General features: G+C 45.4%; 1 protein-coding gene across 1 annotated transcript in view; it reads left to right on the top strand.

Moving 5' to 3' along the window:
• LOC141259203 (retinoic acid receptor responder protein 1-like) overlaps nt 1-14,489 on the top strand; it is a 53,501-nt gene that overhangs the window by 36,810 nt on the left and 2,202 nt on the right. The window contains exons 2-5 of the mRNA XM_073674794.1: nt 9,586-9,648; nt 10,210-10,384; nt 11,626-11,762; nt 14,391-14,453. Coding sequence (XP_073530895.1) covers nt 9,586-9,648; nt 10,210-10,384; nt 11,626-11,762; nt 14,391-14,453 — 438 coding nt within the window. The remainder of the gene's footprint in view (nt 1-9,585; nt 9,649-10,209; nt 10,385-11,625; nt 11,763-14,390; nt 14,454-14,489) is intronic.

The following is a 14,489-nucleotide window of genomic DNA, read 5'->3' as shown; positions in this document are numbered from 1 at the left end:
TGTTCCACATTTTTAAGATCAACTGCTTTGTACCCCTAGGTCTAAATGAGAGGCTACAGAATAATCGGTAATAGATATTATATGCAAATAGCCTCTTAAGAAAGGAATAGGACTGGAACTCTGGTGCCTCCTTTTGGAGGTAGCAATCCTACAAGTCAATATCGACTCTTTAAAGGACTTTGCCACATGACTTAGGCTAAGAAACCAAACCAGAAACTCCATTTTCAGAAACTTGGCATCATAAATATATCAGTTATATTCTGTTCCAGTGGGCTATAATAATCGCTTTATAATGCTGTTTTCATCCATTGTAATTATCATTGTATTAGTATCTGTTTCTGTAAAGTTAACAAAGGGTTATCATACTTTGTTTATTTTTGAAAATTGTTAATAAACTGGACCTAGTACGATTATCGGATGTTTAGAGCCTCCATGATATTTAGAGCCTCCATGATACTAGTTTTTGGGTAACCGGAACTGGCTACCACATTGTATTCCCTGGCAAGAATAGCACCTTTGAATCCAGAAGGATGCGAGTATCGACAACAATCGTCAATCCATCTTTCAATACGTTCAAATGATGTGGTAGCTCTCTATGCACAACTAAAGAAAGTGGGCCCTCACCTATACTACTCTTTCTATTCCTTTACCCTTACCGAAACATACTAACCTCATGTAGGCTGTAACGGGTCTGGGAGGTGGAACCTCTGAGCTACTATACAAAGGGGAAGTCCTTGTAAGGAAGCGGGTGGCTCCCAGGGAAGGCGGGCAGGTAGTTACGGCAAGTGACAGGAACAGTCTCTTGACAGGCGGGTGGTCACGGCAAGTGACAGCAGGGTAAGAGTCTCTAGACAGGCAGGTGGTCACGGCAAGTGAAGGCAGAGCCTCCAGGTAGGCTAGCAGGCAGGTAGCAGGTGAGAGCTCCCAGGTGAGCGGGTAAGAGTCTCTCGGCTGGCTGGCAGGTGGTCACGGCAAGTGACGGCAGAGCCTCCAGGTAGGCTAGCTGGCGGGTAGCAGGTGAGCGCTCCCAGGTGAGCGGGTAAGAGTCTCTCGGCTGGCAGGCAGGTGGTCACGGCAAGTGACGGCAGAGCCTCCAGGTAGGCTAGCTGGCGGGTAGCAGGTGAGCGCTCCCAGGTGAGCGGGTAAGAGTCTCACGGCTGGTATCAGGCAGGTATCAGGCAGGTGCTTCCTGATCCGCCGGCGGACTGGTCCATAGACAGACTGGCGGATGAAGGTAGACAGACTGTCGGACCGCAGGAATGCAAGCAGGTAGACAGAGCTGGACAGCAGACTGGCAATGGGACCTGAGGGCTGAAGCAGAGGTGAAAGGCTTTGCAACAACTTTGCTCGGGCACCTCCATTTTGGAGGAGGTGCCTTATATATGGGAGCTCCACCGGCAATTGGCCGGGGACTCCTTAGGACGGTGCGCGTGGCCCCTTTAAGAGAGAGGGAGTGCGCGCGCGCGCGCCCTAAGCACAGTGCCCGGGAAGCGGTGAGCGCTACCAGTAGCGCGGGAAGAGGGCGCCGAGGACGGAGCAGGGAGGTGAGAGGAACTGCGTCCCTGCCTAGCAGGAGGCAGGGACGCCGACGCTACAGTGCCCCCCCTTTAGGCCCACCCTTTTTTAGGCCGGAGAGAAATTTATCAAGGATGAGCGGGGCATGGATGTTCTCCCGGGGCTCCCACGTTCTCTCCTCAGGACCAAACCCCTTCCAATCCACTAGAAAAAAGGTCTTTCCTCTTACCCTTTTGGTGGCCAGAATGCTCTCTACCTCAAACTCGTCTTCAGCGGAAACCGGAGCAGGAGGCATACCTGTAGACTTGGAAAAAGAGTTAAGTACCACAGGTTTGAGGAGAGATACATGGAAGGAGTTAGGGATCCGTAAGTTGGCCGGGAGTTTCAATTTATAGGCCACCGGGTTGCTTTGTTTGATAACTTCCAGTGCGCCGATGAACCGAGGCCCTAACTTGTAGGAAGGAATCTTGAGCCGGACATACTTGGACGAGAGCCAGACTTTATCTCCAGGACGGAATTGGGGCAGATCCAGACGTCTTTTATCAGCCTGTTTCTTCATCCGCTCGGAGGACTGAAGCAGTGCGGATCTGGTACTCTCCCAAATGGAGGAGAATTCGCTAGCAAGAGATTCCGCGGCCGGATTATCCACCGAGGCGGAGACGGGAAACGGGATCCGAGGATGTTGACCGTAGACAATAAAAAACGGGGATTTGGAGGAAGACTCGCTCTCGTGATTATTATAGGAAAATTCGGCCCACGGTAAAAGATCCACCGAGTCGGAATGATGGGCATTAACAAAGTGCCAGAGGTAACTGGTTAAAATTTGGTTGATCCGCTCTACTTGACCATTGGACTGTGGGTGATAAGCAGAGGAGAAGTCCAAGGTGACCCCCAGCAGTTTACACATGGCTCTCCAGAAGCGAGAGGTGAACTGAACTCCTCGGTCGGATACGATGTGGAGAGGGAGACCATGAAGACGGAAAATATGATGGATAAAGTCTTTAGCCAATTCAGATGCAGACGGAAGACCCGGCAGGGGAATGAAGTGAGCCATCTTAGAGAAGCGGTCAGCGACCACCCAAATGGCCGTACAACCAGCAGAGACAGGGAGATCCGTTATAAAGTCCATGGCTATATGCTGCCACGGGGCAGCAGGTATGGGAAGAGGCAGAAGGCGGCCGGCTGGCAGATGTCTAGGAACCTTGTTGCGGGTGCAGGACGCACAGGCTGAGACAAAGTCTATTACGTCCTTGTGCAGGGTAGGCCACCAGTAATGCCGGGTAATAAGCAGGAGGGTCTTTTTCTGGCCAGCATGGCCAGCTAGCTTAGACAAATGTCCCCAGTGTAGGACTTTCTCACAATCAGGTACTGTTACGAACGTCTTACCGGGTGGAAGACGATTTAGATCCACGGGAGCCACCAGCATTACCTTGGCGGGGTCGATGATGTGCTTTGGCTCCTCCTCTAGATCGGAGAACAAAAAGGATCGGGACAAGGCATCAGCTTTGATATTTTTGTCTGCCGGGCGAAAATGAAGAATGAAATCAAAGCGGGCGAAGAACAAGGACCACTGGGCTTGGCGCGGGTTAAGTCTTTGGGCACTCTGGAGATAAGCCAAGTTTTTGTGATCCGTGTAGATTATTACCGGGAGAAGAGCCCCCTCGAGCAGGTAACGCCATTCCTCCAGTGCCAACTTAATGGCTAACAATTCTCGGTCTCCTATAGAATAATTGCGCTCAGATGAGGAGAAGAGTTTGGAGAAGAAGCCGCAGGTTACCATTCTTCCGGATGACGACTTTTGGGTGAGCACCGCTCCGGCTCCGGAGGAGGAAGCGTCTACTTCTAAGAAGAATTGTTTGTTGCTGTCCGGACGGTGCAGCACAGGAGCGGAGGAGAAAGCTTGTTTCAAAGACAGGAAGGCCTCCTCTGCCTCGGGCGGCCATTCTTTGGGATTAGCGCCCTTACGGGTGAGCGCAGAGATAGGGGCAGTCCGGGAAGAGAAGTGCGGAATGAAGAGGGGGTAGTAGTTGGCGAAGCCCAGGAACCGCTGGATAGCCTTCAACCCCTCCAGTCGGGGCCACTTCTGGATGGCAGAAAGTTTCTGAGGATCCATTCGTAGACCGGTCTGAGAGATGATGTAGCCCAGAAATGGAAGCGAGGTCTGCTCAAAGAGGCACTTCTCAAATTTTGAGTAGAGGTGGTTTTGCCTGAGCCTGAGCAGGACCTGACGAACGTCCCTCCGGTGTGTGGGGAGATCCGGAAAGAAGACCAAGATGTCGTCCAGGTATACCACCACGCAGGAGTAGAGAAGGTCACGGAAGATATCATTGACCAACTCTTGAAAGACGGCGGGAGCATTACAGAGACCAAAGGGCATTACGAGGTATTCATAGTGGCCGTCCCGGGTGTTGAATGCCGTCTTCCATTCATCCCCCTGACGGATACGAACCAGGTTATAGGCCCCACGGAGATCCAGCTTGGTGAAGATTCTAGCACCCCTCAGACGGTCAAATAATTCAGGAATGAGCGGAAGGGGGTATTTATTTTTCACCGTGATCTGGTTAAGGCCTCTATAGTCTATGCAGGGACGAAGTGAGCCATCCTTCTTTTTAACGAAGAAGAAGCCTGCTCCCGCCAGGGAGATAGATTTCCAGATAAATCCCCGGGCCAGGTTCTCCTCGATATATTCAGACATGGACCGGGTCTCAGCAGCGGACAAAGGGTAGATACACCCTCGGGGCGGAGTAGCGCCAGGTACCAAGTCGATAGGGCAATCATATGGTCTATGAGGAGGTAATGTCTCTGCTTCCTTTTTCTTAAAGACATCAGCGTAAGACCAATAGGGTACCGGCAGGCCGGGTAGATTGGCTGGGGGAGGAGAAGGACGGGCAGGACGAACGGGAACTAAACAAGTCTTATGGCAGTCCTGTCCCCAGCGAAGGACTTCTCCGGTCTGCCAATCAAGCACAGGTGCATGTCTCTGGAGCCAAGGTAGGCCAAGCAAAAGGGCATGAGAGAGTCTAGGTAGAACATGAAAGAAGATGCTCTCAGAGTGCAGCATTCCCACCTGCAGAGTTATGGGTTCAGTGATAAGTTGGATGGGATGCGGTAAGAAACCCCCGTCCACGGAGGCGACAGATAAGGGTTCGGCCAGAGGTTTGGTGGGAATGCGGTATTTCTCTACCAGGGACTGAGAAATAAGATTTCCGGCAGCTCCAGAATCAAGTTGAGCTAGTTCAAAGTAACGGTTCTCCCCGCAGATGATAGAGACCGACAGCATCAGAGATAGAGAGGGTTTATTCTTGTCTAGGACGACCTCTCTGAGCGATCCTAGACACAGGCGTTCCCGACCTCTCCGGGCAGGAACGGATCCGGTGCTCCTTACTGCCACAGTAGAAGCAGCTCCCCTCGGCACGGCGTGACTCTTGACGGGTTTTGGCCATCTTGGTCTGGTCGACCTGCATAGGCTCGGGTGAGTGCGCCTGGGGAGTAACAGAGGAAGTGACGGGATTCTGGAAGGTAGGAGCAAGGCGAGGAAACCTCCTCTCACGGGTGACCTCTTTGGTACGCTCCTGGAACCGGATGTCAATCCGGGTGGAAAGTGTTATTAAATCTTCGAGAGTGGTAGGAATGTTCCGACCGGCAAGTTCACCCTTAATCCGGCCGTATAGACCTTCCCAGAAGACGGACACGAGGGCGTCGTTATCCCAGGCAAGCTCAGAAGCAAGGGTACGGAACCGTATGGCATATTGGCCCACGGTGAGACTCCCTTGACGGAGGCGTAGCAGAGATGAGGCAGATGAGGTCTTTCGTCCTGGTTCGTCGAAGGCTTTCCGGAAGGCCGTGAGAAAGGCTGGCAGGTTGGACACCAGGGGGTCTCCTCTCTCCCATAGAGGATTTAGCCAAGCCAGCGCCTCCCCAGTGAGATGGGACATGATGAAGGCCACTTTGGCTCGGTCGGTGGAAAACTGGTGTGCCAAAAGTTCGAAGTGCAGGGTGCACTGGTTAATGAAACCCCGTGCCTGACCGGGATCTCCACCAAAACGAGGCGGGGCGGAAAGGCGGGGACCGGGAAGGGATGCCATGGTATTGATGGGCAGCGGCGCTGCCAGGGTAGTAGTTGTGTGAGTGGAAGCAGCTCCCGACGAGGCAGTCAGTGTGTCCAGGCGGGATTGAACACTACGCAGGTGGCCCAAGATGGAGTCCTGTTGGGACCTCTGACGGGAAAGTTCATGACATAGGTCCGAGAGCGAGGGAGCTTGGGTGCCACCAGGTTCCATGGCCCGAGCAAACTGTAACGGGTCTGGGAGGTGGAACCTCTGAGCTACTATACAAAGGGGCAGTCCTTGTAAGGAAGCGGGTGGCTCCTAGGCAAGGCGGGCAGGTAGTTACGGCAAGTGACAGGAACAGTCTCTGGGTAGAAGGGCAGGAGGTCACGGCAAGTGACGGGAACAGTCTCTTGACAGGTGGGTGGTCACGGCAAGTGACAGCAGGGTAAGAGTCTCTAGACAGTCAGGTGGTCACGGCAAGTGACGGCAGAGCCTCCAGGTAGGCTAGCAGGCAGGTAGCAGGTGAGAGCTCCCAGGTGAGCGGGTAAGAGTCTCTCGGCTGGCTGGCAGGTGGTCACGGCAAGTGACGGCAGAGCCTCCAGGTAGGCTAGCTGGCGGGTAGCAGGTGAGCGCTCCCAGGTGAGCGGGTAAGAGTCTCACGGCTGGTATCAGGCAGGTATCAGGCAGGTATCAGGCAGGTGCTTCCTGATCCGCCGGCGGACTGGTCCATAGACAGACTGGCGGATGAAGGTAGACAGACAGTCAGACCGCAGGAATGCAAGCAGGTAGACAGAGCTGGACAGCAGACTGGCAAAGGGACCTGAGGGCTGAAGCAGAGGTGAAAGGCTTTGCAACAACTTTGCTCGGGCACCTCCATTTTGGAGGAGGTGCCTTATATATGGGAGCTCCACCGGCAATTGGCCGGGGACTCCTTAGGACGGCGCGCGCGGCCCCTGTAAGAGAGAGGGAGCGCGTGCGCGCCCTAAGCACAGTGCCCAGGAAGCGGTGAGCGCTGCCAGTAGCGCGGGAAAAGGGCGCCGAGGACGGAGCAGGGAGGTGAGAGGAACGGCGTCCCTGCCTAGCTACAGTGGCCACAACATTTTACAGATGTCATTCTGACACTGCTTGATCCATGAGCCTCTTGAAGAACTAGATGACAGAAGGGAAACTCGTCGAGGCTATTCACATGGCAGGGGCTACAGATAAGTACAATATAATCTGATGCCCTGCGATGTATGCTTTTGAGGCTATTTATTTGCAGAGTTTGCATACAGACACTTGTGTATATTTTTTCTTCTGGGGCTGATGCCTTCCTAATATCTGGCTATATGCCTCTACATGGTGGAGACTTTTGAAATGAGTAACCCTGAATTTTCTCCCCTCCCCTTGAGGGTATGCTAGTTTTTGTTGTATCTTTTTAAAGCTCTTAGTTTAATGAACAATATTGCCAATACCGTATCTGTGATTAACTTAGATTTGTTATAAATATTCTCTCTTGCTATTGTTACCTACCTGTTTTTCTATCTGGGTACATGTTAGCATAGGATATAGGCCAGAAGTTATTAGGGTGAGTCGTCGGTGAGCTGGAGCGCCATATTGCGTTCAAGCTAGGGTGCCAACCTCCGCAGTCAGGAAGGGACATCTTCAGGGATACTATAGGGCAAGCTAGGTTAGCAATTTATACTGCTTGTCAAGGCAAAAAAAAAACTTTTCTTGTGTATTAATATCTATTGTTGTGGCACTAAGTGTAAGTTACCGTGTGCACTTAAAAAAGGCTGAAACAATGTCTATGCCTTGATTGGAATAGTTAATTCCTAGTTTTTGGAATTTGGATTTTTCTGCAGTGTTACGTATCTACAAAAAGTGTTTGATTTGTTTGGGATATTATCGTTGTTATTCCCTATTATACTAAGATATATATATCTCGGTCCCAGTGTGATTTTCCACAATGCTGGCTAAAGCATCACATAGTGTTTGGCGGCTGACAGTCTTGAGGTTAACTAGTTTCTCTGGTGGAGTTTATTGGTCCCAGATGAGGGATTATTAGGGTATACCAGGGCTAGCCGTCGGTGAGCAGGGGCGCCACATTGCGTCCAAGCTAGGGTGCCAACCTCCGCAGCTAGGAAGGGATAACCACTTAGTGCATAATTAGGGTGAGATGGCTAATTATATTCCGTTATTATCCATTGTGCATCTAGCTATATTTGTGTATTCTGTGTGTATCTGGTCAATTCTGGGTATTTATATGTATTTTTCTGTTTTTTGACTATTTTAAATGATTGAATAAATGTTTTATTTTAACGGGTATTTTCAAGTTGTAACCTCATGTAGTGCCTGTACTCTTCTCTTTTTTTTCACACCACTTATCCTAACTAGCTGTTCGTATTTCAGGCCTGCTCCAGATTTTCAGATCCACAGCTTGCCTATTGTTTTGTGGAATCGTTGCAGATTTTCACCATAGATTTTTACCTTGCAAGTTGTGAAATTTACAGAACAATCCATGGTGAAAGTACTCTTCTGAACTCATCTTAATTGCATATTTCCAAATTATGTTTTGATCAGTTCTTTAGGCTACCAAATGAGTTTTGCACCTTTTATATTACAGAGCTTTAAATTCTTACAGTTTAACCTCGTACATGAATTGAATTAATTAAACTCTGCATTATACTTCAGTGCTACAGTCAAACTTCTAATGTGCCATTGGAAACATGACATTGCCCGACACCTGAGTGACCTCTTATCTAGGCTTCTCTGCTACAGTGGGACAGACTCTTTCCTACATCAGATTTTATTGCAGCACTTGATGGAAAAACTACTCTATGTAGGTTTCAAACTAGAGCAATCTCTGTGCTGGCATTGAGCCTGCAAGGAATACTGGGACGTTTTGGTTCAAAAACCTGTAGAATAGTGAATGCAGCTCCGGACTTTATGACTGTGTTGCCAACCGTCCAGAAATTCCAGTAAAGTCTGTAAAAATAGGGCACTTCTTTGCACTGTCCATAAAAAAATTAAGGCATCCATGATTTTTTTTTTTAAGCTGAAGAAACGTCTACAGATAATTTTGACTGTAATATTCATAATTTTACAGTGAATGTAGCTGATATCTTCATACAGAATTATGAGCTGTAGACATGTGTCTCGTACAATCATAATCACTTAGAATTTTCCAATGTGTCTGTAAAAACTATTTTCTGTCCGTGACATTTTGATAAGTTGTCCACAAAAAGTAAAATGCCCCCCCCCACTTTATGATAAAGGATGTAACTCAGTATTAGTATAAGTTAATATACAATATAATTATAGTTATATACCGTAGCTATTCACTATTGTGTATTACTATCCCAATATAAACCATTTTGTAATACATATCGTATTTTTCAGACAATAATATGCACTGGACCATAAGTCGCACCCCAAATTTAAAGGAGGAAAATAGGAAAAAAAATATTTTTAATATACTAATGGGGTCTGGCTTATAGGCCGAATTTAGCTTACCAGAGGGGGAGAGAGTGTGTGTGTGTGTGTGTGTGGGGGGGGGGGGGTTGTGCGGGATCACAGGAGGCAAGAGCAGGGTCACCACTGCAGGGAGCCGGCAGTGGCAGGAGTGGGGTGAGGCTGCAGGTCCTGGGCTGGGAGGAGGTGATGTCCCGGCGGTGCACGGCAGGAGCCATTGATCTCCCGGTTTTGGGCTTCAGGAAAATACCAGCAGTGTGAGGTAGGAGCGGAGTCCTTGCTGCACTTGTGCAGATTGAGATCCCGGCTTGTCATTGAGCCTCCTCCCAGCCCAGGGACCACAGCATTGCCCCACTCCTGCCGCCACCGGCTTCTGGCAGTGGAGACCCTGCCTACTGTGATTCTGTTCCGCCTCCCCCATCTGGTAAGCTACATTTGGACTATAAGACAAACCCCAATTCTCATCCCAAATTTAGGGAATAAAAAGTGAGTCTTGTAGTCCAAAAAATATGCACTCTTGTAACATTGCACTTGAGTTGAATTTCTTTCTTTTTTTTTTTATCTCTAGCTTGTTCCTGAAATTGGACGTAAATACTACGTGGAATTTACTGCTCGAATTTCTCAAACAAGGGTGAGTTAGTAATTACGTCAGTATTAAGTTATTTACACCCGAGTTGGTGTTGTAGTTTTGCAAGTCAGAGAGGCAACTTAATAACCAGTGTTCTAGGATAATTGGGGAAACTATCGCTCTTATATTTGTGGAACCAAACATGAAAACAAGCTCTCTTTATTACCTGTGTATTCGCAATAGCTAATGTTTTGGGGATCTCTATTTATGACCAAGATTTTGGTGCGGATTCATCAAGACTGGTGTTTTGTGCACCCGCCTAAATGAAGAGTGCACTGGAGTAAGAGGCACCAAATTCATTAAAGTGCTATTCGCTTCTTAATGAATTTGACACGTTTTAGCTTCCGTTTGCCCTGCAAGAAATGTTCTGCAGTCAGTTACTGGAGTACATTTCTGTAATAATTTACGCCAATTTTCTGGGCGCTCTCACCAATGCTGTCTCTAGGCTAAGCTATGCCCACTTTTCAAAAAGTTGGTATTGATGGGAGAAAAAACACCAATGTTGCAACATTTTTGCACAACTGCTGTTGGATGAATTGGCCACTTATTTTTTCTTTTTCAAAGGAAAAATTAGGACTGTGCACAGCAACCATTTTCTTCCAAGAAGGGAAACCTCGACCAGCCATTAACGTCAACTGTTCTAGTTCCAAGATCCAGAAGCAAGCTAGTGATGATGACTACAACTTCTACAAGCTTATGAAGTCTCAGACTGTACCTATCACTGGAGAAAACATTCCTGGTGAGACCATTAAGGCTATGTACCCATGAGGTGGTCAAAAATCTAGGAGTTTTCTAGTGGAAACCACTTCTGAGAACGTTCCTTCTTTGGGGAGTTTTTTGTTTCCTGATGTGTTTTTGAGTTTTTTTCCCAAAGTGTTCTTTTCAGCCTTTTGATTGGACAGTGGCTAGTTGGAACGTTTTCCATCAGCTGCCAATTAAAAGAAGTAATATGCATTTTCTTTTTTCCCAACAGGCGTTCTGAAAGCCTAAAGTGGAAAAAAAACATTCAAAAGACTGAACATGAACATATGAACTGAAGTGGTTTTATAATAGAAAGGAATGTGAAGAAGTTTTGAAGAGACTTTTCAGTTTGTTTTATAACCCTAAAAACTGTGTCCACAAAGCCTAAGGCTTCATGCACACACTTTATTTAAAATGCTTTGTGTGTTGTTTTGTTTTTGTTTTTTTGCCTAAAAACACTTGCAGTTTTTTTTCTGGCTAACTTTAACTGCCTGTGTTTTTGGTGACATTTTAATGTGATTTTTTTTTATTTTTTTTTTTACAGATGATATAAATTCTATATCAGATGATTTAAAGATTCCTCTTGGAATCGCATGAAAAATGCATAAAAAGTGCAAGATACATTAACACATGCTAATTTTTTAAATTTGTACCCAGTGACAAAAAACTTTGGACAGCAGTGGAAGAAAAGCGACAAACTGGCTGAACACAAACACCAAACCTACATATGCTGTTTGTAAAATAAAAAAATACTGCTAACCTAAAAAATTAAGTCGAGCATTCACACGTCAGTATTTTTGCATCAGTATGTCAAAACCAAGACAAGTGTCAATCTTTCAATTATAGTTTTTCTTTGTAAGCTCCACTCCGGGCTTTGGCATACAAACACTGATGCGAAATACTGACCAAATACTGATGTCTGAATGAGACCTAAGTGAAAGACATGCTCTGTTTGTAGCGCATTTAATACTTTCCTATTGACCAATAGCCAACTGCCAGAAAAAACAAAAAATAGACCAAGAAAATACTGCAAAAGTGCTTTGTATAAAAGCACCCTAAAAAGTTTATGTTTGTAGATAATTTTGAATTAAGTTGAAGAGATGTAGATTTTGTTCAGTAGCACCCATAATTGCTTTACTTCTGATGCTGTTCTACCAGTGTCAACATATTCATTTAGATAACTTAGTAACTTAGATTTAGCAACTGATAATTTGGTGTCTTTCTCCTGTGTTTTTTCAGACAGCTTTGGATATATTGAACCACAGCTAGAACCGGTATGGAATCTGGCTAATTTGGGATGCAGCTACGTTATATGGGATAAGACAACAGAGGGCCATGAATACACTATGGCACAAATCAAATCTGTAAAGCAAGTGGTAAGAGAAATACGATTACATTTACCATCCAAAAAGTCTAAATATTTCACCTAGCGCAAATGGTAATATGATTGGTGCCTAATACTTAAATATAGGACTTGATGAATGGATCGTAAAGAATGATATAGTTTAGGTTAAACAATTTAAGTTTTTTTGTGCTTATGGTGTCATTGTGGATGAATAACTTTTTGTCTTTCATTTGTTGTCTTGCAATTTGTTACTATCTTTTCAGTTAACCATTAAAAGTTAACCACTGAGGACTCTCAAGTCTTAATATTTTTCTATCTATTGGCTAACACAGTGCAAAGATATATATTTTTGTCTGTCATGACATCAACCATGTTATTCTAAATTAAAGCAGTTCTCTGACTTAGAAAAAAATAATTTCTAAAGACAGGGAACCTAATGAAATCATAAAAGGCATATCACTGGCTCCAACCGTCTGCAGCGCAGGTGGTCTCCACCATGACACCAAGTGATGGCGTTTCATTCTTCCTGTCCTTAGGAGACAGGTGGAAACCCAAAAAACAATTGTTGAATAGTAAGTATTAATGAGCGCAAGTGCTCATTACTCGAGTTTGCCTAGGGTTGCTCGGGTATCCACTGAGTATTACGGGTCCTCGAGTGACATGCTTGAGTCCCCAACCAACAAGTTTTGCAGCTGTTAGACAGCCAAGAAAATACGCGGGGATTGCCTGCCATACACGGACAATCCCCGCATGTTTTTTTTTGGGTGTGAAACATGCGGGACTGAGACTCGAGCATGTCACTATACTCTGCTATGCTCAGTGCATACCCGAGCACCCTAGACAAACTCAAGTAGCGAGCACTTGTGCTCAACACTAATGACGGCATATTCAATATGACGACCTAATGTTATCAAATTCTGTCTCGTACCTGTGGGTTAAAAATGCTCACTATACCCCTGTATAGAATCCTTAAAGGGGTTTCCCCACGAATAAAAGTTAATTCTAAAAATTGTCTCTGTCTGACCGTGTACGGAACATACCACATCTCCTGGGCAGGGGAGGAAGCAAAAGCCAATATATACATTACAGCAGGGGATAACAGAGGATTCATTTTGTGAGGTATAACATTTCAATGCCTGTTTTTAAACAATATTTTACCTCACAAAATGAATCCTCTGCGATCCCCTGCTGTAATGTCTGTATTGGTCTTTTGCTTCCTCCCCTGCCCAGGAGCTGTGGTATGTTTTGTACACGGTCAGACACAGCCAATTTTTAAAATGAACTTTAACCCCTTTAAAGGGTGTAGTTTCTTGTAGGTTTTTTTTTTATTGTTCAGGCACATCAGGGGCCCTCCAAACATGACATGGCTTCCATCTCGATTCCAGACAATTTTGCGTTCAAACTGTACTCCTTTCCTTCCGAGCCCTGCCGTGCGCCCAAACAGTCGTTTTCCCCTACACATCGGGTATCTGCATGCTCAGGAGAAATTGCACAACAAATTTTGGGGTCCATTTTCTCTTGTTACTCTTGTGAAAATAAAAAAAAATTGGGTCTAAATTACAATTTTTGTGAAAAAATGTTAAATGTTAATTTTTTCCTTTCACATTGCTTCAGTTCCTGTGATGCACCCAAAGAGTTAATAAACTTCTTGAATGTGGTTTTGAGCACCTTGATAGATGCAGTTTTCAGAATGGTGTCACTTTTGGGTATTTTCTGTCATATAGACCCCTCAAAGCCACTTCAAATGTGATGTGGTCCCTAAAAAAAAATGGTTTTGTAAATTTTGTTGGAAAAGTGAGAAATCGCTGGTCAACTTTTAACCCTTATAACTTGCTAACAAAAAAATTATGTTTCAAAAATTGTGCTAATGTAAAGTAGACATGTGGGAAAAGTTATTTATTAACTATTATGTGTGACATAACTCTCAATTTAAGGGCATAAAAATTAAAAAGTTTGAAAATTGTGAAATTTTTTCCAAATTTTCACCAAATTTCCATTTTTTTTTCACAAACAAATGAAGGTCATGTCAAACAAAATTTACCACTATCACGAAGTACAATATGTCACAAAAAACATTCTCAGAATCACTGGGATATGTTGAAGCGTTCCAGAGTTATTTCCTCAAAGTGACACTGGTCAGAATTGTAAATTTTGGCCTGGTCATTAAGGTCAAAATTGTCTCCGTCACTATGTTGTCGGGCTACTGATTTCCCTATGCGGCCTCATGTGTCAGCCCTCTGTCCCATATGACCTCTACCATCTCCGAATGGCATTTGCTGTGATGTGGGTGTGTAGATCTGTATATGTTTTTTTATATTTGTAACTCACTCATGGATTTTGTTGCTGGTCCTCTCCACTGTGTTCTATATTTATTGCATTTTTTAACCACCCATTCTTGTCGTTGGAGAAAATCTGCAATAAATCTACAATATTTACCAAGGCAAAATTGACAAGTTATAAATTGTAAAAAGAGTCTAATCAGGCCAATTTCCAGCCTGAACATAAAAATAACTTGTGGATAACATTAGTAAAGTTTTGGCCACTTGGCTAGGCCTATATTCTATAGAACATCCACAGAACATGTGTTACAATCTCCAGGTATATTGCAGCTACTGTTGAAATAAAAACTATATCCCATTTTTTTTCCTTTTATTTTCAGCTCCGGAAGGACAATTTAATTGCCTTTGACTATGACCTCTATCTTCATGAAAGACCATCAGAAGTAAGTGACCACTTACTGATATAGAATGCACAAAAC

The sequence above is a fragment of the Phyllobates terribilis genome, unplaced genomic scaffold (assembly GCF_046119375.1).
Source record: "Phyllobates terribilis strain yellow unplaced genomic scaffold, ASM4611937v1 Scaffold_3__8_contigs__length_932513732, whole genome shotgun sequence".
In the NCBI taxonomy this organism is placed as follows: domain Eukaryota; kingdom Metazoa; phylum Chordata; class Amphibia; order Anura; family Dendrobatidae; genus Phyllobates; species Phyllobates terribilis.
The sequence above is the reverse complement of the archived record's forward strand: the minus strand, read 5'-3'. Positions and strand labels throughout refer to the sequence as shown.